This window comes from Accipiter gentilis, chromosome 11 (genome assembly GCF_929443795.1).
Source record: "Accipiter gentilis chromosome 11, bAccGen1.1, whole genome shotgun sequence".
Lineage (NCBI taxonomy): Eukaryota > Metazoa > Chordata > Aves > Accipitriformes > Accipitridae > Astur > Astur gentilis.
In genome coordinates this window covers 30378541-30404289 of record NC_064890.1, presented here as the reverse complement: position 1 = coordinate 30404289, position 25749 = coordinate 30378541, and the positions used below count along the sequence as shown (strand labels likewise).

General features: G+C 40.0%; 1 protein-coding gene across 1 annotated transcript in view; it reads left to right on the top strand.

Moving 5' to 3' along the window:
* ZNF277 (zinc finger protein 277) overlaps positions 1 to 25749 on the top strand; it is a 57102-nt gene that overhangs the window by 19949 nt on the left and 11404 nt on the right. The window contains exons 2-6 of the mRNA XM_049814224.1: positions 2425 to 2623; positions 5797 to 5885; positions 7873 to 7955; positions 21239 to 21330; positions 22702 to 22812. Of these exons, the coding sequence (XP_049670181.1) occupies positions 2425 to 2623; positions 5797 to 5885; positions 7873 to 7955; positions 21239 to 21330; positions 22702 to 22812 (574 nt within the window). The remainder of the gene's footprint in view (positions 1 to 2424; positions 2624 to 5796; positions 5886 to 7872; positions 7956 to 21238; positions 21331 to 22701; positions 22813 to 25749) is intronic.

The window sequence follows — 25749 nt, the reverse complement described above, 5'->3', positions numbered from 1 at the left end:
TGGAACAATTTATACAATGCCAGTTGAATAAAGAAATGTCTGGGGGAAGGGAATGGGCTGAAGTGCAGGTAAAATTATGGGAGGAAAAATGTTAGATTGTCAAAAGCAGTTGTATTGCTCCAGGTAATGCCATGCTCAGACTGCTGCCATCCCTCCACACTGCTTAGTTTTATGGGATAAACTGACTTCAGTGTAACCCGACCATCAGTGTTCAGCCAAGTCACTGCCTTTCCAGGAAGTTTTATTTTTCAAATGTCATAAGTAGAAGCTTCAACAGTTGTACAGGGCAGATAATGTTTCAGGAGCCATATTTCCTATGGTTTTGTACCCTTTCCCACCTGTGGCTCCCAGTAGCTCCAGCTTACCCTCAGTCCCCTGGAGCACCCTCATCAGGCAGCCTTCGGCACATATTCTGGTGCACTACATAATGTACAGCATGTGCGATGGATGGCAGCGTCTCGTTCCCCTCTCCACGCCTGTTCCTTTACCTGAACAGAAAGTTGTCACAGAACTTTTAAGAGCTTCCCAGGTCCATCTTTGAAACTCCAGCCCTTCTTTGGTTATTTCAAAGTCTCGGGGCACGTGGGAGCACTGCTCCATTAGCTTATTTTCCTATGAGAAAAAGCTAAATGGCTATGATTTTTAAAATTCTTTTTCAAATTTTCCATGTGGACAAGTTACTAGATTATCAGATTTAGTGTGCTTGCCAACATATAATACGTATATGTGAATTTTGTAGGGTGAAGGTTGTCATACATTGATTCTTCTACCTGGTAACTATTGTTGATAAAACTTATTTAACCGTACACGTTTTAAAATTCTTGCATAACAAAATAATAGACCTGGGAGAAGGCCTTTTTCTTAATTCTTTAGGTGTCTTCAGAAACTGAAACCCAGGAGGTTCCTTCTGAACATCAAGAACTGCTTTTTCACTGTGAGGGTGACCGAGCACTGGCGCAGGTTGCCCAGGGAGGCTGCGGAGTCTCCATCCTTGGAGATACCCAAGAGCCGTCTGGACACGGTCCTGGGCAACCAGTCCAAGGTGGTCCTGCTTGAGCAGGGGGGTTGGACCAGATGACCTCCAGAGGTCCCTTCCAACCTCAACCCTTCTGTGATTCTGTGAATTTTATTTTTTTTTTTTACAGAGGTGTTCGTGTTGCTGCAGGAATCCAGAGACATAGAGTTTATTCTGCTGCTGCACAAGTTAACTTCATATCAGAAGAGTCAAGGAACTCCGCAATAGTTCCTTCAGAGTGTGGGAACTATTGGGGAGCTTTTTCTGTTTGCTTTTACTCTCCTTTTGCTATCCCAAATTGATGTAGCTAAAATCGAAGATATATATTGAAATTGGCATTTGCTTCCAAGATAAACCTTACCAAAGACCGAGATATGATTTGTCTGGAAAATGAACACCATGGTTTATTTCTGGACAACCAGAATTTGGTTAGGCTAATGGGGCCAGCTGCTGAAATCTGTTGGTGACACAGTGTTTCTTAATGAATTACACTAATTTATACCAGTGGAAAAGCTTATGACTCTACACTGCTATTGTTTATATGGGGGAAGGGGGACAGGGGACACACATGTCCCCTGGGTCAGTCTGCTTGTTTGCAATACTGCTGCAGTACTGTGCAATCCACCCACTCGTTGAACTACAAAACAAACCTGGAGAACATAAGCTGGTGACTGACGTCTGTGTGCTGTCATTTGAGCAACCTGTGTCTGGTGCAGTATTGTGCAAACACAGGCCATTGACCTTTCCACATGAGGCATGGCTGGCCCCTCCTCAACATCTGTAGAGTTAGGAAGTGTTTCAGTGGGCATAAGCTTCCATGTGGCAGTAATCTTTATCAAGAATAGTCTTCTCCTTTGTCACAGAACGGTCAGTGAGATGCCAGTGGGAAAAAAAGGCAAGACAAATGCATACAGACCTTCAAGAGTCAATCAAAAAATGATAGAAGTATTGTGCAATAAATAAATGTGTAATTAGGAGATATCAACATACAAAACAGTTTGTGCTGTACAGTCTAAAGCCTTCCTGACAGTATGAGGAATGTGGCAAAGACAGTAGCTTCATTCATATCAGCAGGTAGACTAGGTAGTGGAGGAAAGAGGAAGAAAAGTAGGTTTCTCGTCATAAAACTTCCTGTAGTAATAAGCAGAGCACTTGTGTCTGTTTGACTTGGTGTCAGCTGGGAGTTTCAGCTGGAGCAGATACTTGAGAACTGTCCTGTGCTAACCTCCCACCGTCCTTCCTGCAAATAATGCAGTCAACTGGCTTCCAAGCATCTTGCTGCTGGAGTGATCCGTGCAGCAAAACTGGGACCCAACAAAATAGGTTTTACATATACTGCCTAAAAGCACTCCAAGTGATGTAGATTTATTCACTTAGCCAAAATTAATTGTTCTTTTTATTTATTTTAGATACAGAGTGTATTTTGGAGCCTCTGTCTTTGCCAGAAAGTCCAGGTGGTGTTGCTGCTGTAGAAAGTTCTCCCTATGTGCCTTGTATTTTCTGCAAAGAATGCTATCTCTTAGCGGAACAAAACCAGCTCCTGAAGCACATGATTATTGAACACAAGCTCGTCATAGCAGATGTGAAACTAGTTGCCGATTTTAGAAGGTAAGGGTTATATTGTTTAAAATGAGTGTGTATGTGTGCAGATATTATAGAAAACTTCAGAAAAGTACAGATCATCTTTTTAAAATACTTTAAAAAGCAGTGGGCTATTGTGGGAGGATTTTTATTACTTTTTTGATGAGCTTTTTGTTGCTGGATTGTAATGTTGTTTTCCCATTCCCCTCCTACTCCCTGGCTTCTAGATGTTGCTGGGACCAGAGGACTCGATATTAGAATACAGGGCAATTCCTGTGTTAGACATTCTTTGACATATTTCGGGTCCTGTCACTAATCAACAAGTTGTGTACAACTAAAAAGCTGTTTATTTCGTAAAGCACATTCTAGACAATCAACTCTCCTGTTTTGGGGTTTTATTTGTATAGGACAAGACTATTTCTACCACTGTACAATGTCCTAAAGCTGTAGAAGCTGCTCAGTACAGGATCTCTCACATTCTGGGATGAAATTTATTTGCCCTATTCTAAGGATGCCAGTATTTCCCCATAGAAATCACATTTAATCCTTAACTATACTTTACAGTGCTGTGATCTGCATACAACTGTGACTCCTTCTACAGCTGTGTCATTGATCATCTCAGCAGGGTCACGTTTGGCTTTCTCTCTCTTAACTTCCTCCAGTAGCTGGCATGGCCCCAGCTGGCTTGTAACTTCAGATACTAGGCACTTGCTTGGCATTTTGCTTTCGCACACAGCAGTTTGTGGGCCAGGCGGTAGGCTAGATGGTACCTGCCAGTTTATAGGTAGTTCTGTTACAGTGTTTAAATGTTAGCTGGATAATTTCTCAACTAAAAGTTTTCTGGTAGGCCTTCTGTGATTAGTTACTCAGCCAAAACCAGCAACTTGTGTCTATCAACATGCAAAAAAAAAAAGAAATATTAAGATGAAATTTAGGAAGAGAAATGTAAACCATATAAATCTTTATTCAGATGTATGAGCTTAACGTCGCTTAAAATGGAAAACTGATACTTACTTATTTTTGTTTGGTTTTATGCTGAAAGCCAGCAAGAATGCAATGTTCTTTGGAGATAATGCTACTTTCTTCAGATAAATAAAGGGATTGGAGCTGCTCAGTCATGGACCGCCAGTTTAAGTGTGCTTGGGGGGTATTCTGTGTTAATAGAAATGTATTTTAAAATCACCTTTTCAAGAAAATGCCCATTTAGATTCTTTTTGCTGCTAATGCAGTTGGGAGGTAGCCAAATGTTATAGAAAGGGGCCCCAGGGTGTGAAACGGTGGAGTTGTTACTCTGAAGTGTGCCTTCTCTTATTTGCTGTACTGAATATCAGTGAAGTAGTCTAATACTATTCACAAAAAAAAATTATAATCTGAGGTGTTATATTGATGTGTGGAAAATAGAGGGAAACAACTCTGAAAAAATAGTAATTTTTTTTATACTTAGCAGTGAGTTACAGTCAGTCTTAGGAATACATTTCTTGACAGAGCTACAAGAAGTGGAGAATCCAGAGAAGAGCAATGTTAATGAAAAACTTTTTTTTTAAAAAAAAAAACTTGGAAGAGTAAAGATGAGTTGGCATTAGGGCAACGGGAAGAGATAAGGGGAATAAACTTCCACCGCATGACTGGACATGATCACTCATGGACACTGAGCACTCATTATCTCTCTCTGGAAGTATCACAAAGCATTGGCTTTATTTGATCATTGATTATTTGGGTTTAGTCTTATGATATGAAAACCCTTAACAGTAAACTTCAAGGTACAGACTGTTATGGTTAGGTGAGTTTGTCTGGAAGGTGTTCATTTATTTAAGTGCAGGGGACAGACTAAATGACATGTTGAAATCCCTTCATTTGCACATTTATGAGCAAAAAGCTCAAGAATGACTTATTCCAGAAGATTTGCTGTTCTATGTAGCAGCAAAACTGTTTCATTGTGCATTATAAACAGTGGAGTAGGCAGGGGGACAACAAAACGCTCACCTTTCACTTACTGACATCTAATGATACCTCTGAATGAGCTTCAGCCATGCATGCTGGCTTCACTGTGCTTAGCTGTCTGCTGTACCAGAGGTTAATCCTCTCCATGTCAGAGTTAGCAGAAACAAGTATGTGCTGATTCCTTGGCTGCTGCGGTTAAAGCCCTCATATTTTAAGTTAGATGGTAAATAGAGGTAATGTGAACCACCATGGGATGTGATAGCTATGACAAGTAAACTTTTAGATTGCACAAGTATTAAAAGCTACAGCTATTTAGAAATGTCCTTATAATAATGATATCTGATTTTTTTATGATTCTTTTCCTAATTTGATGGCATGTCAGTAGGAAGCTGTCATTGAATAGTTAGCCTTTACCTTACCGACTCTCCCATGATTTATATCATGCACATGAGTCATAAGTATAAATACAAGCACGCACTTAAGCATTCAGATATATTATTTTTTTATAGTAAGATTCTGAATAATTAGCACAAGGATTGCTTGGTTCCCATCATCATATAATTGAAGGTGATGATTTCTTCTTGGTTAGACAGTAACTTCTAGTTCAGTGGGAACCTTATCTCAGTTGGGGTCTGTTGATGCTGCTGTTATACAAACAATGATAATACAAGAATGTTTTTAAACAACTGTAGCTGATGGGTTAAACCTTCAAGATGTGTTTAGGGCTTTCGTTATTCTGTCTGCTATTCCATCCCCAGGTGTTTGGGGACTTAATTTTTCTGTCTTTCTAGTTGTCTGCCAAGCTACAGCCTTCACTGTAACTCCACAGGAGACCTGACAAAACCTCACTTTTGACAAGTTGGTATTTTTACCAAGTTTCAGATTCCTGCCTGCATCTTGCAGAACACAGAGCACAATATTTGGGGAATTTGGGAGTACTCTGTAGTATATCTTTTCACTAAAGATGCATCTGAATGGCACTTCTGTCTGAAGATGTGAAGAGGTCACAGTGTTTATGTAAAGCTTAATGCTGTTCTTCACTTTTACAGAATAGTTAAACCCAGTTTAATGAAGCTGAATGAATTTAATGAATTTGAAAACTAGATTAAAGCAAGAAAAAACAGAGACAGGAATTAAAAAAAAAAACACTAAACACTCTTAAGAATTTAGACGATGGAAAAAAATGAGAGCCGATGAACTATTTATTAAACTTTTTTTTGACGTTTCCTTTTTCACTCATCTTCCCCTTATTTTCAAAGATACATCTTGTACTGGAAGAAGAGGTTTGCAGAACAGCCCATCACAGACTTTTGTAGTGTGGTAAGAACAAATTCAAAAGCTCCATTAGGTAAGTATGCTACTTGCTCACTCTGTTGGCCAGACCATGTGATAATTTCTGGCATATACCGCTGCTTTGATCAGCCAACTGTGAAGTAATCTGACATTAGGTCAGAAAACCACAGAAGCATTATTTACCTCTTAACCACATATTTAAACTTACCTTTTCCAAGGATTGCCACACGTGCTTCAGCACTGTGCTGCTGAGCGAGGATGAGCTCAATATATGCTTAAACGAGCTGCCAAATTGGGGCCAGTTGCAAATCAAGGCCTAGAAGCAGTGCTGCTTACATCGTGGCTCGAGAAGCTTTGTTACCCACTGCATAAATAATTGGTGACGGTCCTTCCAGAAATGTGGAGAAACATACCTAGTGAGCTGTCTTTTCTGACTTCACCCTGTCCACCACCCCCACTGATGCCACTAACTCTTTCTGGACATGAGGACCAGTCGCCCTTCCATTCCCCTGCCACAGTGCTTACTGCCCCAGGAGTATTAGGAGACAGTATCTTCACAGTAGGGATACAAAGACTGCCGTTTTCTGGGCTCCCACACAAGACCAAAGACCATAGTTGGTGGTTCTGCCGCTTTGGGACAGTGGGACATTCCATCATAAGGACAGTGATGACTGTGCAAAGGAAGTGGTTTTCTCAGAAGTAGCTGATGCATTTCTTTGGCTTACCCTTTTCTAACAGAAAAGTATAATTTACCTAAAAGTAGATAAGAGAACGGTAGGCTTTCCTGCATCTTTAATTCTCCATGGAGACCTTAAAAGAGAGGAAGAAATGCATACAGCCAGCGTCAGAGATGGGTAGAAGGTGAAAATTGAGTACAAAATGGATGAAAATAAACTGTTTAAATTATTCAAACTCATTTTACAAAAAATAATCCTAGAAAACATGAAAATCACTCCAAAGACCGTAATCGTGTTTCTCTTACATATGTATGGTTTTGCTTCTGAAATTTTAACACTTACCACTCAGTTTGAAAATTGCAAATGAAGCACCTGAATGCCAGAGCTTGCCAAGTATTATAAACCATCAATAGCCCTTCCAGAGGACAATAAGAATACTTTGTAATTTGTTTAACAAATTTGTTAATTTTAATGGCTATCTCCTTCAGATTTAATAGCTCAGAAATCAGGGGGGTTGTGTTATTTCACACAGGCTTCTGTATGAAATGATGGGAAGGGCTGAAATCTAGCAAGTTTAAAATTGTAAAAGACTTAATAATGGTCACTTCAGTTCACCAATCACATAACCCTTTGATTAATAAATCAGTAACTTTGAAATGCAAAACGTTTTTGTGTTTTTATGTTTTCTTAGATGCTGAGTAATTTTAAGGTAATTCATTTGAATAAGATTTGGTTTATTATTAAATTGGATATGAACATAAATAGTAAAAAGGTTAGTAAACGTAAAATGTAGGTAAAACACATAAGTAGAAATGTAAATTAGGCAAATCTCAATGTGTGTTACTAAACAGTTGTGCCTATCTGCAGATGGAACGAGATCTGATGGTAAAATGTAATGTGATTGGTCAAGGTAAGGGGAGGGTATACAAAATGATAACTACTGAAAACTGACAATTACTTAGGGAAGTAACTGAAAATCCCACATGCAAGATAAAATTGAAGGTGATTTTGTGTTTCTTTCATGCTGACTTTATACTGTAACCAGTATAAATTATTAAAATTGCTTTATGTCTCCAGAAGAACCATCATACAAAAGAATAAAGCTGGTAGTGGGGAAAACCTATGTAAGACTTTTGTCTTTGTACTGCAATATAAATGATGTAAAGGTCTTATAAATATGTATATATACGAATACTTAAGCATGTTTCATTAAATTATGAAATTAAAATAACTGACTTTTATAGATTAAAAAACATATTCTCACATTCTTAACACATTCCAAAGGTTTAGCAAATTATATGCTAAAAATATTCAAAGCAGCTGCAACTTCCCTTCTCTTACCCATACTTCCTAATTTCTTAACAGAAGAACAGGACAATTATTTTCTTCTATGTGATGTTTTACCAGAAGACAGATTACTTAGAGAACAGCTTCAGCAAAAGAGACTGGTAAGAAATTACTGTTCTTTCATTTTTTGAGGTAAACAGTTCCATAGTGTAATATGTGGTAACTTAGTGAGCATTTTAAAGTGAAAGCATTTTTCGCTGGACTGCAAAATTCTAATTTTTTGTATGTTTTTTTAAGCTCATTTCCCTAGCTGCTGCACAAAAATACACAAACTCCTTGTTTATAGATTTTTGCTTGGAATAAATTTACAGGTTTTATGTCAGTGTTCCACACGAGTGGAAAATATGCCCAGAGCAGTGAAAAAGGCTGAGTGTGCTGAACATTTTTCTTCTTGCAAGATCTGCAACGCATTGACACACTATCTTTTGTGTAATAATACACATGCACGGAAATTAACGAAATAAAACCCAGTGTGCGATACTGTGAAAAGGGAAGGTGATACTTATTTACTAAATCTTCAGGCAAGTTGTTTCTGTGCATTCACACTCTCTTACCGAGATTTCATTAATTCATACTTGCATACTCACAAGCACAACAGTGTGTGAGTGGAGGAAGTATGAGCAGTATTGTTTCTGTGAGATGCAAAGGACAAGAAACACCAGCTGTTGAGTCCTCATGAACCGCTCTGGTTCTTCTTGCTTGGTGATGGCCACGTAGTACTTTGGACAGACCTCTCATACCTTGTAGGAGTTGTCAGTTCTGAATGGGTGGTCCTTCACGGTAAACTTTTGCTGACTTCTGCTTCAATGAGTCTTAGTCCAGGTTGCTGACCACTGGGTGTTTTTCGTTGTTTTCTTGTTTGAAATACACATCCGTAGTCTTTTTTTGCTGTTGGGCTAATTTAAAAATGAGCATTATGTGATACATAGCAGCCTTGTTGCTAGTCTCCTTGTGTTAGGATGTGGGGTCTTCTGCTGGCAAGTCATCTGTTTTGTGAGGTGTTAGAGTGCAAGCCTTAGGGTCTTTACATAAATATGTTCCTCAGTTTACTGCTGGCAGCTATGTCCTGGGAATTGTCAACACAGGCGTTTTAACCCTTTGTTATGCTGTTTCTTCTGGTATGTTTCTATTACAAGTCTGTACGCACAGAGCATGCAACTCTGTTAAGACACCTTAAATCAGAAGTATTCAGAATGAAGGAGATCCTCACAAAAACCAAATTCTAGTCCCCAGGAAAATTGGGATTGGCAGGCTAAATCCATTTGGTTCAACTACCCTGTGAGTGCTGTTTCAGTTTGCTAGCTAAAATAACGTTCTGCAGCTCACTGCGCATGACTAGCAAATCTCCAGAACCTATAGAGTATGTACAAGTCTTGTACAGCTCTCCATAGGAGAACTGTGGTAGTTCTGCCACTGAAGATTTCCCATAGAGTTGGAGTTGCCTCAGCTGAAATCTTCATTCCTGTGTAGGTCCAGTGGATTGCCATAGACTCAGAAAAAAAAAAGCTGATGCACTCATGCCTAGCGTGCTTCTCTTCCAACTCATCATAAGAGAAGCCATCCTGGTTCAGTAAAAAAGTTATGTGTAGATCAGTATCTTATCTCTGGCATCAGTGAAGTGTTTATGGTATTTGCCCTCTTCTGATGTGGTGGTGGTTCTTTCTCAAAATACTATCGTAGTCTCCAGCAATTGACAGCTCAAGAATTTCCTAATTAGCAACATTTATCTGGGTTTATTAACACAATATCTTTTTCTTGCATGAACATCCAACTCTGAACCCACACAAACTTCCAGTATCCATAGCTTCCTGCAGCAGTGAGTTGCACAGCTTAACTACACACTGGAGAGAACTACCTATTTGGTCCTTTTGAACCTGTCACCTCACACCTGGCTGGTTTTTGTATTAGAAGAGGTAGTGAACAATTCATACTTAATCCTATCCAAACCATCCATGATTTGTCCCCTCATTTATCTGCCTTACATTATGTCTTTGATTAGTTGTGTGCTGAAGTGCACCCTCATGGCAAAGAAGGCCAACAGCATCCTGGGCTGTATTAGGAAGATTGTTGCCAGCAGGTCAAGGGAAGTGATCCTTCCCTCTAGTCAGCACTAGTGAGACCACATCTGGAGCGCTGGCTTCAGTGCTGAGCTCCCCAGTACAAGAAAGATATGGACTTACTTGGGCAAGTCCAGCGCAGGGTCACAAAGATGATTGAGGGACTGCAACACCCTTCATCCAAGCAGAGGCAGAGAAAGCTTGGACTGTTAAGCCTGCAAGGCAAGGCTCAGGGGGGGGATCTTACCAATGTGTATAAATACTTGATGGGAATGAAGAAGAGGGAGTCAGATTCTTTTCAGTAGTGCCCACCAACAGGACAAGAGGCAATAGGCATGAATTAAAACTCAGGAAATTCCCTCTGAAAACAAGAAAACACTTTTTTACTGTGAGGGTGGTCAAACACTAGAACAAGTTGCCCAGAGGGGTGGAGATACTCAAAACACAGCTAGACACAGTCCTGGGTAACCAGCTGTAGGTGAACCTGCTTGGGCGTGGGGGTTGGACTAGTTGCTCTCAAGAGGACCTTTGCAACCGCAATGATTCAGTGATTTGAGGTTGAGGAGGCTGTCTGTTTGGTGGTTCTTCACTGTGCATCATTGTTGCACTTCTCTGTACCTTTTCCAGTTTCCTATAATCCCTTCGAGGTTATGAAAGATATCTTGAATATTGCATGTGGGCATGCAGTGTCATAATGATGTTCGTTTCCCAGGCCTATATCGTGTTGTTTGTGGCTTTGAGGAAGGAAAGAGGGTTGTGATTGAGCATGCAGCTAATGTTTTCATAGAACTGTCTATTGTTAATAGTAACTCCTGGCTGCTACAGATTGGCCTGTACTTTCTCTCTTTTTAAAGGGCATTTGTTTCTGGTTTTGTAGTGTTTTGTGCTATGCAGCCAACTAGGCCTTCTCTCCGCTGCCAGTGTAAAGGGAGTGCAGAGTCTGTTGGCAGGTGAGCTGTCTCATCTCCTTTGCAAATAGACATTTCCTCAAATTCAGAAGAGAGTGCAGGATTTAGCCCAAAGCAAGTGCTGGTTTTGTGTACAGAGTAATTAAGTTAGAAAAGAAAGAGGAACGCATTCTTATTATGGTGTGAAATAGCCTTTGCTATTAACACTGGTTTAAGTATCAGAATTGTATCTTCAGTTTTTACAGAAGGATTTTGTGAAATTGAGCTGCAGCTGTAGTTGGGGCTAATGGAGTCACCGCTTTAGTTACAGCAATAAAGTCCATTTATTTTTTCATTTCCTTGTGCTGCAATCTGAGTGTTGACTTGCAAGTTAAATAGTTATTTTGCTTTCCAAAGTCTTTTAACTCCAGACAAGTCCAGCAATTAAGAGTGAGCTGGCAAATGGGCTCATGTGAGTTGCGCAGAATAAAGACTAGAACTATGCAACTTTTGGTGATTTTCCTTGAGCCTTTGAATCCTAACTGCTGTCTCCAACAGCAAGCCCAAACAAGGACAAATGTTGTCTTTAAAATGTGCTAGCTGAAGCATTTCATTTTGCAGTTTTGAAACTCCAGTTTAGGAATATTTCAGGCTGTATTGCAGCAGGGGAGCTAGCCAAGGTGGATGTCATGCAGAGACATTATGGTGACTGTGATGTATTGAGAGAGGCCAAGGAATGAGCCTGAACTAGGTTAGAGAGCACAGCTTGCTGAAATAGCTGACAAGGCTATATAATGCAAAACAGATACCGTCTTTTGGAAAACCACAGTTTTGACAAAGAATTTGTAGTTATGAAGCAGTACCAGGCAAGGAGGTCCTGGCAGCAAAACTCAAGATACCAGGAGGAGCAGTGTCAGTATAAGCCACTTCGGCTTATCTTTTAAGTTTTTTCTAAAAAAGGTAAAACCCCAAAACTTATTTTTTGAAAATACACACTTCCTACCACAGCATTGACCTTGTCTTGCTGTCATGTTTACAGCTATTCTCCTGTCATGTGACTGGTAGTTTTATGTGAAGAGGCTATTCTTCCTCCCAGTAAACAAACCCTGAAGAGGAGTCTTCAAACAAAACTGGGAGAAGGACTCAGCTATGCTGGCTTCCCAGATGAGCTGTTTGTATGATCCCCAGTGTATCACAAGGTTAAGCCAAGACAAGGTTCAAGAAGTTGAAGCTATGCACTGGAAGGGATTGAGATGCTAGCCTGATGCAGCATAATGCAACATCGGAAGCACTTACTGAATAGCTAGTAATGTCAGCATGTTAATACCTACATCTGAAATTCTAGAGGTTCTTCTTTGCCTGTGTTTGGTATTTAATTGCTTTTCTCAAGCACTCTGCAACATTGCCCATCCTCCATGGGTTTTTGAAGACTTGTCACACTAGTGGTCAGAAGTCATTTTATCTAATTCTGTAATGACTCTTGGGTAAATTCTGCCAGATTTGAATACGTATAACATCCAACTTTTAACACTTTCTTACCTTTTTCTGGTCTCAGTTCTTTATTTCTTTTGTTTTAAAGCATTTCATTAACGGTTGTGAGATAATTAACCTTTCTGCAAAGACTGAAGCCCTGAATATTGCAAGCATTCCTCTTTTGTCTGTATTTGGTCTCTTCCAACATTAAATAATGGATATCTGCATTTCTTTGCCATTTATTTCTAATGTATTTGGAGGCAAGGAGAGGTTGGTTTTTGCTATTCAGTTTTACTGTGTTAACCTGTCTCCATCTTGTTTTGGTTGTCTTAGTTCAGACAAACTTCACCTTTCTCCTGCTTCAGCTTGGCAACCTGTGGTATATGTCTACTGTAATTTCAACCTTCTTTTTTCTTTTCATACATCTTTGCACAGTTACTTAGTTTTCATCATATCATGAAACTCTTCCTCTCTTTTTTAATTGACTTGGCTTCCTGAACAAGCTGTAAGAATGTCTTCTACATCAGTGTCACAGTACCCTTCGAAGCCTGTGTTGTCTGACCTGTCATTGATAACAACCTTTTCAAGTGTAGGTTCTAGCCTGCATCACTTCAGTAGCTGAGTCAACTCAAGAAGAGGAGCGATAGGGAAGAGACGAAGAACCTAAGATGAAGTGGGACAGACAGCTAGGGGAACAATCCCTTATAGCCATTCCAGTTAGTCATTCCCACTGTTCACTTTGAAACCGAGCTCTGCAGACTAGGCTGGAATCGAGGATAAGATACAGAAAAAAAGACATTTTCCCTATTCCTTAGAGGCAAGTTGCCATACAAAACAGGAGTCAGGAGAATGCACCTCAAAGGTTTCACAATAAATTTATAACACTTGTATTACAATTCTGAGACTTTTGTCAATTCATTATATTGGCAATTAAGTTACAGTATGGTCTTTGGTACTCATTCAGTCGTGTAGGATCTGTGGTTCAGCAGTTTGTACAGCTTGGTTTCCTTCTTACATCCTTTCCGCACCACCACCACCACCATTTTCTTCCCAACTTCCTGGTTTTCCACTCAGTCACAACTCTTATTTCTTTCTGGGTTTTTTGTTGCTGTCCTTTCAAACCTACTTTAAAGTCTCCCCACTTAGCTGACAAGCTGATGTCCTAAGATGCTCTTTCTCATCTTTGCCAGGGGGCTTATTGGTAGCCTTTGCTTCCCCAGCCATATGATGATATTCTTAAATGCTCCTGTGATGGGTTGACCCTGGCTGAACACCAGGTGCCCACCAAAGCCATTCTATCACTCCCCCATCCTCAGCTGGATAGGGGAGAGAAAATATAACAAAAGGCTCGCGGGTTGAGATAAGGACAGGAGAGATCATTCACTATTACCGTCACGGGCAAAACAGACTCAATTTGCAAAACATACTCAATTTATTACAAATCAACCAGAGCAAGGTAATGAGAAGTAAAATGAAATCTCAGAACACCTTCCCACCACCCCTCCGTTCTTCCCGGGCACAACTACCCTCCCGGATTTCACCACCAAGCCCCCCCAGCGGCACAGGGGGACAGGGATGGGGTTTATGGTCATCACACGTTATTTTCTGCCGCTTCACCTCCTCAGGACGAGGGCTGATCACACTCTTCCCCTGCTCCAGCGTGGGGTCCCACCCACGGGAGACAGTCCTCCACGAACTCCTCCAACGTGGGCCATTCCCACGGGCTGCAGTTCTTCACGAACTGCTCCAGCATGGGTCCATTCCACGGTGTGCAGTCCTTCAGGAGCACACTGCTCCAGCGCGGGTCCCCCACGGGGTCACAAGTCCTGCCAGAAAGCCTGCTCCGTGGGCTCCTCTCTCCACAGATCCGCAGGTCCTGCCAGGAACCTGCTCCAGCGCGGGGTTCCCACGGGGTCACAGCCTCCTTCGAGAACCCACCTGCTCCGGCGTGGGGTCCTCCACGGGCTACAGGTGGATATCTGCTCCACCGTGGACCTCCCTGGACTGCAGGGGGACAGCCTGCCTCACCAGGGTCTTCACCACGGGCTGCAGGGGAATCTTCGCTCCGGCGCCTGGAGCATCTCCTCCCCCTCCTTCTTCACTGACCTTGGTGTCCGCAGGCTTGTTTCTCTTACATGTTCTCACTCCTCACTCCGGCGGCAGTTTCTCTCCGTCCCAACTTTTTTCCTTCTTAAAAATGTTATCACAGAGGCGTTACCACTATCACTGATTGGCTCGGCCTTGGCCGGCGGCAGGTCCGTCTTAGAGCCAGCTAGTATGGGCTCGCTCTCTCTCGAACACAGGGGAAGCTTCCAGCAGCTTCTTACAGAAGCCACCCCTGTAACCCCCCCCCCCCCCCCGCTACCAAAACCTTGCCAAACAAAACCAATACAGCTCCCTATTTTGTCATGGTCTCCATAGCTATATATTCCTCTCCAGAACATGTTGATATATGCCTGTTCCTTGAACTCAACCAAAAAGATTTAGGAAGACGCTACTTTTCCTACTTCATTCTTGTTCACAGAGTTTTGTGGTAATATCTTATCTAAGTATCTTGTAAAAAGTCAGGAATGGCCACTTGGGTGATCAGCATGTACCAGATGAAGTGGACTACTCTCAGTTTCATCACCAGATAGGCAACATTTCTTGGATGATAGTAGGTTACTGCCCCATTGCTTTCCTCTATTCTCTGTCCCAAAAGTGGGTCTCATGCCATCATCCTTCATTCCTTAGTGACTAGTCTTTGACATGCCAGTCTGTCTGTCTAGCCAGTGGGACTCTGTTTACGACGTTCCTCAATTATGTATGAATTTTCCTATTCACTGGATAAGAGGGAAAAGTGCGCAAAGTAGTCAACAAACACTTGTATGTTGGATGGTGTGACAGCTGGCTACAAAAGTGTTGAGTGTTCTCCAGACTGGATGTCCTATCCTGACAAATTCCTTGTATTTCCATGCACCTTACAGTTAAGCTTCCTTCACGAAAGGCTTCTGCACCAGGCATCTCTGATAATATTAAAGAAAAGGCACTCTTCTTGAGATAACACTGGAGAGGACATGATGATGATTACAGAATTTGAAGTTGGGGTTTTTTCTGTACTCAAGAGGCAAGAGAGTACTGTTTGAAGTGGGAGAGCTGAATATAGTGATCAGTAAGGAGAGAAGCTGAATATAGAAGTTAGGAGACAGGTTATTGATATGCAGATAAGATTGCAGGTCTTTACAGAGACATGAAGTTTCTGATACCATGACTTTTTATAAATATTTTTCTATTTAGCAGCTACAAGCACAATCTAAAGCTCATCAGTCAATCTTTGAGGAAACTGTAGACAGAAAACCAAATGTAATTGTCTTACTCCAGAAGTAGTTTATCCTAACGATGTGTATAATTGTCAGATAATGTGCTTGGCAAGATTTTAGAGACAGTAGCACATCTCAGGTGTCACCAATCCTAGTCTTCGTCTCAGTGTACTGTGCTGGTTTGTTTTATTGCCAGTAAAGTATATCAGCGGCTTCTTCTTGTGATCTGTCAGCATGATTTTTTTGTTTTGTTTTGTTTTGTAACCAAAATCTGTTTCACTTGCTTCCTTTGCCTACAGCAATAGCTAGTTTCTGTGAGCACTCAGCAGGGAAATGTAACTCTTATTTAAATTGGAAGAAACTACAACTAAAGATACACACTGTGTGTTTGAGAGATTACCTAGGGGAGCTTGATAAAATACATATTCTTATTGTGAAGTCTCTATCTTATATTATTTGGATCCAAATTCATACCCACATTGCCATCTCTGGTAGTACCTTATTTCCCAGGCAGACACTCTGATTTCAGTAGTATTAATGAGTCTGTTATCATAACAGAAGGAACGTGGCCTGTGATTATGCACTCTTCACAACATTGTGACTGGGTAGTCAGATGTCTCAGTCCTTCGTGCTGTAACGGTTGCGAAGTTTCCTCTTCAAAGGAACATCTTTAGGCAAACTAGTGATCATTTGTATAATGTACTGTCTTTCTCGTCTTTTGCCCAGAGAGGATGAGAGCAAAGGACCAGAACTGGCAAGGCAGATGCCAACAAGAACCCCAAACTATAAAATGTCCTTGCCCCAATCCAGCCAGTACTGAAACACAATACTTAGTTGAGACTACTTGTATGCTTAAGTCTTTGGAATAAAGGGTTTGGACTTTGCCTTGTCAGGTCTTATGGCAGTAATTTTCTTTTTTTTTTTTTTTTTGGTCCTGAACACCTGAAAAAAAAAAAAGAAGAAGAAGGCATATACTGCTGTTAGCTCTGTTTTACAGACCGAACTGCAGAATCCATCCTCCACTGCACAAGCAGTTTCCTGGACTGAGGAATGATAAGTTCAGGTCTCACTGCAGTCACAAATTCACTTTGTGATCTTGTCCCAGACTGCATAGTGCAATCTGCCTTAATTTCTTATCTCTCAGAAGTGCTGTGATTGTAAGAGAGAGGGCTTGGAGAAAGAAGTAATATTTTTTTGTCGGACCAACTGATGATGTTGGAAAAAACAGGCAAAATTTTGACCACCAATTCTTTCTTCAGGTTGGAATCAAAAGCAGCAAAACTTGTGCTGAGTACTGGTTGTGAATGGTTGTTCTATGTCTGTGATCCAAGCCATGCATTTAAATAGCTACATAAATTATTTATGAGGGCCTTGTTAGTAAAGGAGTTTATGATTTTAAAAAAAGCAGTGGTCTGACAGCAATAAAGACAGACAATTTAGCACCTGGGATACAGTATCTGTTGGAGGGAAAGGTAGCAGGAATTACAATATCAGAAAAGTCTAATGTGCCATAAAACCACAGCTTTCCTGAGTCCATAGCTTTTGGCATTTGATGGAGTTAGTTTTCAGTCTTGCTTTTTGAAGGCATTTTGTATGTCTTGAATGTCTCTTGAACTATAAACCAGAGACGAAGTAATTGTTTAGGGAAAAGTGCTTACTAGCTGCAAGTATGCATTTTTCATCTTCTACTGATTATCAGTATGAATTCTTGCTGATGCATAGTGCTTAAGCACTTATGGAAAAGAACAGGTAATTTCCTCCAAAATATTGCTTCCTAGGAGAGGAACAGGCACATTTTTTTTCAGGCACATTTTAAATTACCACCTCCTAGGAGAAAGTCTGAACTCCTCTCAACCTCAAACTGAGCATTGTGAATGTACAGGGCATTTTTCTAGACCCCAAATTACAAATTGTCATGCAAGTGATCAAATTTCTTTTGTATTAGCAGTTTAGCGTGCTGGTATATTTAAAGATGGTCATCCTGGAATAAACACTTGCACATCCTCACCATGTTTTTTTGTTTTATTAGTTAAAACACAGAATAGATAGTATTTTGTAATTTGCTTGGATTTTTTTATGATAGATCAACCATATAGTAGAAAGTGTACGACTAAGAGCTGTAGAAGCAGTTTTTTTCCAGATGGAAAAAAGGGGAATTGGATTAAAACTGAATCTGATTTTACTGAATACATTAAGTATTCCTGCAAAGCAGCTACGTTTTTGTTGCACGTAAGTATGATCAGTAATATCCAGCTTCCATTTGCCATATTTGAAGGTGATCAACCACTTATGTCCTATAGAATTTTCCTAAAGCTATTCCACGGGAGGCTGCTAACCACCACAGTCATATCAACTGCTTATTTGAGCTAGGCTCTATCTAAAAATGTGCTTCCAAGAACTTGTCATCTAGCAGTACTTATTTTTGACAGTGGCTGGTTGATCTCATAAGCTTCATGAGGCTTGTGGAGACAAAGAGTTCAGACTAAAAGTCTCTGTAATTTAAGTTCTACTTTGTATCAGTGGGGATAGCTGTTCTGTCAATGGTTGTTTCACAACTAGTTTGACAGTCTTCAGTAAAGTAATGGATTTTGGAGGGAGGGGATTAGCAAATCATAGAATATGGCAGAAAGAGCGGAGGACAAATAGCTGCCAGAACATCCCACAAAAGATAAAAAAGAGATGGGCGTCAGGAATTACTCAACAAACTGTATCAATATTGTAAACTATTTTCCTCATATCAAGCTATGGCATATGATTCATTTGCTTTTGTAGTGGTTTGGATTACCTTTTCTGTCTGTGCTCAATTCTTTTATTCATTGTGGAAAAAGAAAACTAATATATGTGTATTTTGTGATCTGTTTACTTTTTCCTTTACTTTGCCCTCTCATTCTCTGACACTTTGATATGACACAGTATCCTAAAAATGTTTTGGAAAGTATTCATGGCTGAAATGGGTTTGGGGTTTTTTTGTCTTGGCATTAATTCATGGTTGATACTAACAGCCCCAACAATTCCAAAGTGTTGGAAACTGTTGCAGGTATTAAAGTAAATTACTCAGTTCCTGCCTCATAACTTCAGCTTAAGCTTGACTTTCATTACCAGCTGACAGTCTCCACTCAGAAAAATCTCAAAAATTTTATGCAAGTTACTGTAATTGCTATTCTCCCTTCAGAGTCCCAGCAATGGAGCAGAGGTAGAAGGGTGTTTGGGAGTGTCTGTAGGGAAGAAGAGCAGACCTTGCTTTTGCTGTACTTGACTTGAACTAGTGCTTTTAATTCCTCACCTGTGCAAGTACCAGATTTGCTTGCTGGCTCAGAAAGTTCCCTCTAGCAATGCCTGATGACAACATTCGACAAAAGGAGTGTTTACCTTGGAGGATATTGGAGGATATTTTTTTAAATGCTGCTGAGTAAATTGATAAAGCAACGATGCTGAGTTAGTCAAAGCTTCCCAGCTGCTGAGCGTGCTGGTGTAGGGGCAAATGGGAAAGGTGAAAGAGCAGAGTTGCAGGAGCACCGTCTGTGTGGGAGTAGCAGCTCACCAGGGCCCCAGTAAGCAATCTGTATGAAATGGGAATCTGGAGTTAGGCAGCCAAATATTGCATAACATTTTTTTTCCCCCTCCTAGTAGAGTGCAATTAGGAAGCTACGTTGGAATAACGTTAACGGGAGGGTGGGAGTGTTTAAAACCTTGCTATCCTAATGTTTGAATTGTAGGTGGTTTCTTTTGATTTTCTTTTAGATTGTCTCTAGCGTGTTTTACAAAGTATATAAACTACACGCAGGCGCCTTCAAATGCAAGGTTAGCCAAACGGCGTCAGGTGTGCTGCTGAGCGGAGCGAGGTGACAGCTACAAGTACCAGAGAAAGCTGCGGTTCTTACCGACGTGCGGTGTGGGATGTTCGCTGCCCGCGTGGAGCAGACAGACACCCTTACTTAACTGCGTCTCTGCTGAAGGGCTATCACAAGATGTGTTATGCTCCATTTATCTCTTTCGGGAGTCAGCCCTGAAAAATAGTAATTTATATTTCTGTTAGTTGACGTTCCGCATAACACAGCAGGATGTGAGTGGATATGGCCTGGAATTTGAGTAGGCGCTGCTGAGCATGACTGCGACAGAAAATGTACACCTCGCAGTACAAAAGCAAACAAAAAAGCCCCCAGGATCTGCATTTTCAGGGTAACAGACTCTGAGCTGATGTGCAACAGCTACAGCTCCCAGATTCTGTAGTTGAATATGGGCCCTAAACCGGGCTGAGGCACGGTGGCACTGCAGCCACTGGCCCCTAGGCCAGGTGTAACTCAGGTGTGTCACGTTCCTGCGCTCTCCAGCAGGCATCCTTTTCATCCCACTGCCCCTCGCTGGATACAGCGTGCTGCTCTTGTGCAAAAAAAAAACCCCAGGGCATTTATTTGCCCAATATCAGCCTTCTGCCATCTCTCAGTGGGCAACGGGGTGTGGTGTGGTAGGCCTACCCCAGCCCATCCATGCTGCAGGACATGTTTGGGCCTGTAAAGACAATAACTCAAGCCTTCCCCTTACTTCTTTTTGGGTTTGGTTTTTTTTTCTTTCTTTTTTTTCTTTTACTTTTCTTTCTTTTCTGCCTTCTATGGAGCTTACCCAACAGGCATAGCTGAATGTGAATTTAGATGTAGACTGTGGGCAAGTTTGGGCCTTAATCCACACAAAAAAGGTACTGAAGAGGTAGGTGAGAAACACAAAGCTCCACTGTTGCAGGCTCTAAGGAGATAAAGAGATTGAGAAAATCCCCTAGGAAATTCAGTCAGGATCCCGAATGTCAGAAAGCAGGCAGTAGCACCTCTATGTTGCACAGAAAATAAATCCTTTACCAGTTATCAGTACTTAAAACACAAGTACCGGATAGTGTACTGCCAGGCTGAAAATATGCTAAGTTTTAATCCACACACCAATTCTGCCATGTCCCAGATGATTATGGCCTTTCCATCTGCACTGTATAGTAACTCCACGCTAAAACTACACTGCTGCTGTTACAGCACCAGAGAAAATCACCTGCTGCATGATTTTGTTGTTGTTGTTAGGAAAATTGTGGGCAAGTGTTGTAAAGTGTCTAGCCTAGCCTGTTCATCTACATTAAACAGGACCAGTGGCAAAGGCAATCAGCTTCTCCTTTTCCTTGAGTTTATTACACACCATAGCTCCTTGCAGAAACTGCCAGGGCTCTTGTCATTGTTCCATATTATGAAAAAGTCCTCTAGATTGCCTGCAATTAGCCATGTAAAATTGAGTTTATCATTCCACTGGGTGTTATGTGGTTACCCATAAACTTGCTCTCTGATACCAGAAGTAAATCTGAACCTAAGTAGAAGCAATAAACCGATATGTTATATATAGAATCATTTAAATAGCTGCATAAAATCTCACTGTAGATTGCATTTGTTTCTTGCACCTTGTATAATACTGGGAGAAGTTTAGTGGGACTTGACTGGAACACATACTGCCTTTAAAAAAACTTGTAATTTTTGTGAGAACCCACCCTCAAAAAATACTAACATCTGGTTTGTGTCAGCAGCACATTTTAATTTTGTATATTTACTGTTTCCAGTAAGGATAAAGAGGTATAATAAGCTTATGTGATTGAATGATTGTTATTTTTTATCTGAATAACTGTATCTGTTTCTCTTCACAGAGAGAAATTCTAGAACAGCAACAGCGAGAGAGATATGACATAAGTTTTCATAGTATGTGTATGTTCTGTGATCAAGAATTCACAGGAAACAGGTTTGTTTATTGACTTGTTTGCTTTTATTTTTTCATATCTGCTCAGCATCTTTGTTTATGGTTTTAATGTCATTGAACCAGTTACTGCCTAATGGTAGGACTTAGAAGATAGAATTCATTTTAAGGTATAGTTTAAGTATTTTCTTTCAACTGCAGTTACATTTTAAATAGCCCCCCTCCGGCTTCTCAATTCTTTAATTTTTCCAGTACAACTTTTTATACTACACTTACTCCAGTAAGCTGGAGTTGGGAGCAGAACCATTTTAAAGAGACAGTTTTTCAGCAGTTATTTTAGTGGCAAAGAGAACTGTTTAAGCCAGCATGGCTGTCAAAAAATATTTCTATGCAGTTATACATTTTCCTTCTTAAACCTCACCAAACCAGTCTGAATTTGAAGATTGAATGAAAAAAAGGGCACAAAAATTAGAGTGAGAATGGAGTGCTTTGCATCAGTCAAGTGCAAGCAGGAGTTGCATTCAAGTGCTTGCTCCAATGAAAATTTGGTTTTACACAGTGCATCTGTTTCAGCTGGAGAGGCTGAGTCTTATCCCTGAATGCCTGTTTGCATGGGTAGTTCTGGTACTTTGGAAGGGTAGCAGAACCTGGGGTACGTCCCAAAGTTGTGTGAGTGTCCTATTCTCTTTACTGCCTGCTGTATTGAAGTTCACGTCATTCAGCCCCCAAGAAATTCATCCTCTGCTTACTCTTGGGTCTCACAGAATACGTGATTTGAAAATCATGCCTGGACTGTGGTAAAAGAAAGGCTCAGCAGTTTTAACACTTGGATGTTTCTTTAGTCCCCAGATGCAGAAGTTGAAGCACCTAAGGAATTAACCAGTATACCTCTATTAGAAAAATAACTTACTCAAACATCCTTTATGTTTGTTCATGCGTATTTTTGAGTGCCATTTGTGTTTTTAGTGCTGTGTGTGAAGCAATACTGATGTAAAAGCATATCACACCCAAGAATTTCTGCTTTGTTAACCAGCATAGAGAAAACTGACAAATGGCTTTTTAGAATGTTTCTCAAGACGGTTATTTGAAACATGAGATTTGCTTATTCAAGTTAATAAATGAGCTTTGCTAACTGAGGGTCAAAATAAACTATATTTTAATTTTTGTTTAAAGGGTTATATTTCATGCATGTGGATTAAGCAGTTGAAATATTACTGAATGTACAGCAGAGCTGAAATTGAAGACTTAGTAAAGTTGCATTCCTATTTTTCTAGCAGTGGCAGCAACACTGTTATGGTTTATTTAATGTTGACTTTCATGCATTTTCAGAGCAATTGGTTTATTTCAAGTCACTAATTGAATAATTCTCATATGTATTAAAAAATATGTAATGTTCTTTTTTAATGTCTTTTGTAGATCTGTCCTTCTCAATCATATGGCAAGAGAGCATGGTTTTAACATTGGGCTACCAGATAACATTGTGAATTGCTGTGAGTTTTTGTCTATATTACAGGAGAAGCTTGACAAGTAAGTAAGTTTTTGTTTGTTTTTTTTTTAAAGGACTTAGGTCATATATCTTTTAAGCTTGGAAATAAGTTAAGCTAAAATTAATTCAACATTTCTGGTTACTTAAGAAGAAACAAAGAGAGAATATAAGTTTATTGTGAGTGCTCTTAGAAGGCTTTTTGTTGACTTATTGAAAGCTAATTCATAATAATTCATAGTATATGTTTCCTGGAAAACTGGTGTCACATGCAGTATTTCAGTTGTTATGCATTGTGCACAATTTTCATTGGCATCAGTAATAGCACGTCCCTTTTTCTCATAACTGCTAATGTTCTTCTTTCTCAACATAACAATCTTTTTGCTAAACATCTCTTTAATTGCTGAATGAAGCGTTCTTATGCCAATCTTCATTTGCCTCTCTGCATATCGATAACGTAGGGTGTTTGGTGTCTCCTTTCTCTACTGCTTACAGACTACATCCCAGAGCGGAAGGGGAAAGCCAATGTATGTGCTGCCTCAGAAACATGTAAACCTGAGGTGGCTGAAGAAGTTAAAAAAGGAATTTGGGAGAAGAACTTGGGTAGCAAAGAGCAAGAAACTCTTCACTTTGAGTTTCCTTTGCAAGAATTTAAGTGCCCTTTATGGATTTCATAAATGGGACAATATGAAGTATGCTGCAAATATAAATTGGGCTCTAGCAGAAAATATACATCCTTAAGAGAGAAACTGTATTTTTAACAAGTTTATTAGATTTTAATACAATCTGTAATAAAAGACTGTAGGAGAAATTTGCCTAAATCTTAGGCTTAGTTATGAAAAGCCACAGAACACTGGGATTTGTGAAAATTGGGATATGGAAATCAGTTTAAATATCCTTACAAGTAAATTTAGGGTTCATTGGTTTGTACATTTGGGAAAAAAAAAGAAAAAAAAAAAGAGGTTCAAAGGACGGAAAAGGCAACAGTGCTTTCTAATTTAGTCTTGGGCCTTACAAACCATGTGCGGTCACAATAGATAGATGTTAACTTTTTCCAGAAATGAACATGTATTAAGAATGCCTTTAGCACTGTTATCATTGGTGTTGCCCAATGCACTGAGTTACCGTCCTCACTGATAAATTGCAGCTTTACTATTTATCAGTAGGACCTGAGGCTTTCGTTTAGATGGAGGTTTCTCAAAGCCAGTCCTCTGTACGTAATACACATACTGACATGGCTTCCAAAGCAGTGAAAGGCCACTCCCCCTACTGCTAATAATAAACTTAATAGCTATGCCAGTAGAGTAGTACCTGAAAATATTACTAAAAGGAAAAAAATCTTGTTTCAGGCAAATAGCATGACTACATTGTGTATGCTGAGGAAAAGCGTTACATATTCTTCCTGGGAATGCCTTTCTTAAGTAGAGCAAACACTTTGCTGTCAGGAGGTAGAGTAAAGCAGATATTAAAATTCATAAACATATTCTACCATTGGACCTATGATTCACCAACAAGGCAATATTTAGATTTTGAGGCTGCACGCACAAGGAGAACTCAAAGTTTCCTTAACAGTAAGCCTAAATGTTACAGAAGGCAAAAAGATACTGAGAATCCTGAATTGCTGCTCCACACGAGAGCTGAGGGGAATCTGGATACACCTTTACTGAAGGAGTATGAGAGTTTCCAGGGTGTAGGTACAGACCTTCTAGGCACAATATTAATGGTCTTTGGGGGGGGCAAATGCTTGAGTAAGAAAATAATTTTCTTCTTTAACATCTGTACCTTAAACCCTGGGGAAATCACAGAAAGGCCTGACCCAGACACTGTTAAAATTCATTCTGACTGTACAATCAAGCATGCTTGTATCTGTGAGTAAAGGAAAAATAAAGTAGGTGACCATTTTAATTCAGAGCCACTGCATTTTTTTAATATCCATGGGTTTTGTGTCTTAAAGTGCTGTCGCTTATCCTTCCCATCAAATTGTTTTTCCTGCTAGCCAGCATCTCTGGTACAAAGATATAATGCCACAGATACAAAGTTTTTATTTCATGAGGAATTATTTTCTAGGGGTTTTCCCCATCCCCCTGTGGAGATAATTTTTCAAACAGCCCAAGAAACTCTCTCCATCTTGGTAGGATATGTAAGCCATCACTTATAAGAAAAACGTTTTAGCATCTTGGCTAACTAGAGGCTCAAGACCAGCATCCATTAAACAAAGATATTCTTGTAAGTTCAGGGCTCTGCTATGTCTCTGCCAGAAAAAAAATGACCATCATCTGTTTCAGGGAGAATCTCCCATTTAGGCTGAAATACAAATTACTGTCCTCATAGGCCACTGTCTGAGTCAAGAGACTTGACTTAATGCTTTATAGGCTCAACTTTCAGGTGTCAGTTGATACTACAGTGGAGAGAACAAATATTTTATAGTACTCGTAATAGAGAGTTTAAGACAGTGCACATACTGTGGTAAAATTCTCATTTGTTAATTAATATTTTCACCTTCTCAAGTAATGTGTGTATGTATATAATAATTAATATATGTACATACATATACATTAATTATTTTATATATACACATGTGTGTATACATGAATTTATTTATTAAATTTTATTTCTCAGAATTTCAAACCCATTGATCACCCTGGTAAACTTTCATTTAGCCTCCCTGTTGAGTTAGAAGTATCAAACTTTCTGTTTAGCTAATTTAAATTGTTTTTAAAGATATGTAGCACATTCAGAGGTCAGGGTTTTTCACTCTAAATTACAAAGAAACAGTTACTGGTGGATTGGATGCCAGTGTAAGTGCATGCTGAGTTAAGAGTTCACATGTTGACCAACCAGCAGCCCTGGTAGGACAATTTTGGGTAATCAGACTTTTCTCCCACTTTGCATGTGGGGCAAACAGTAAACTTTTTTATTATCTATATTTTCATTTTGTGTCATTTTTGTCATCTCTGTGCTTGATTGATTCTACTGTGATC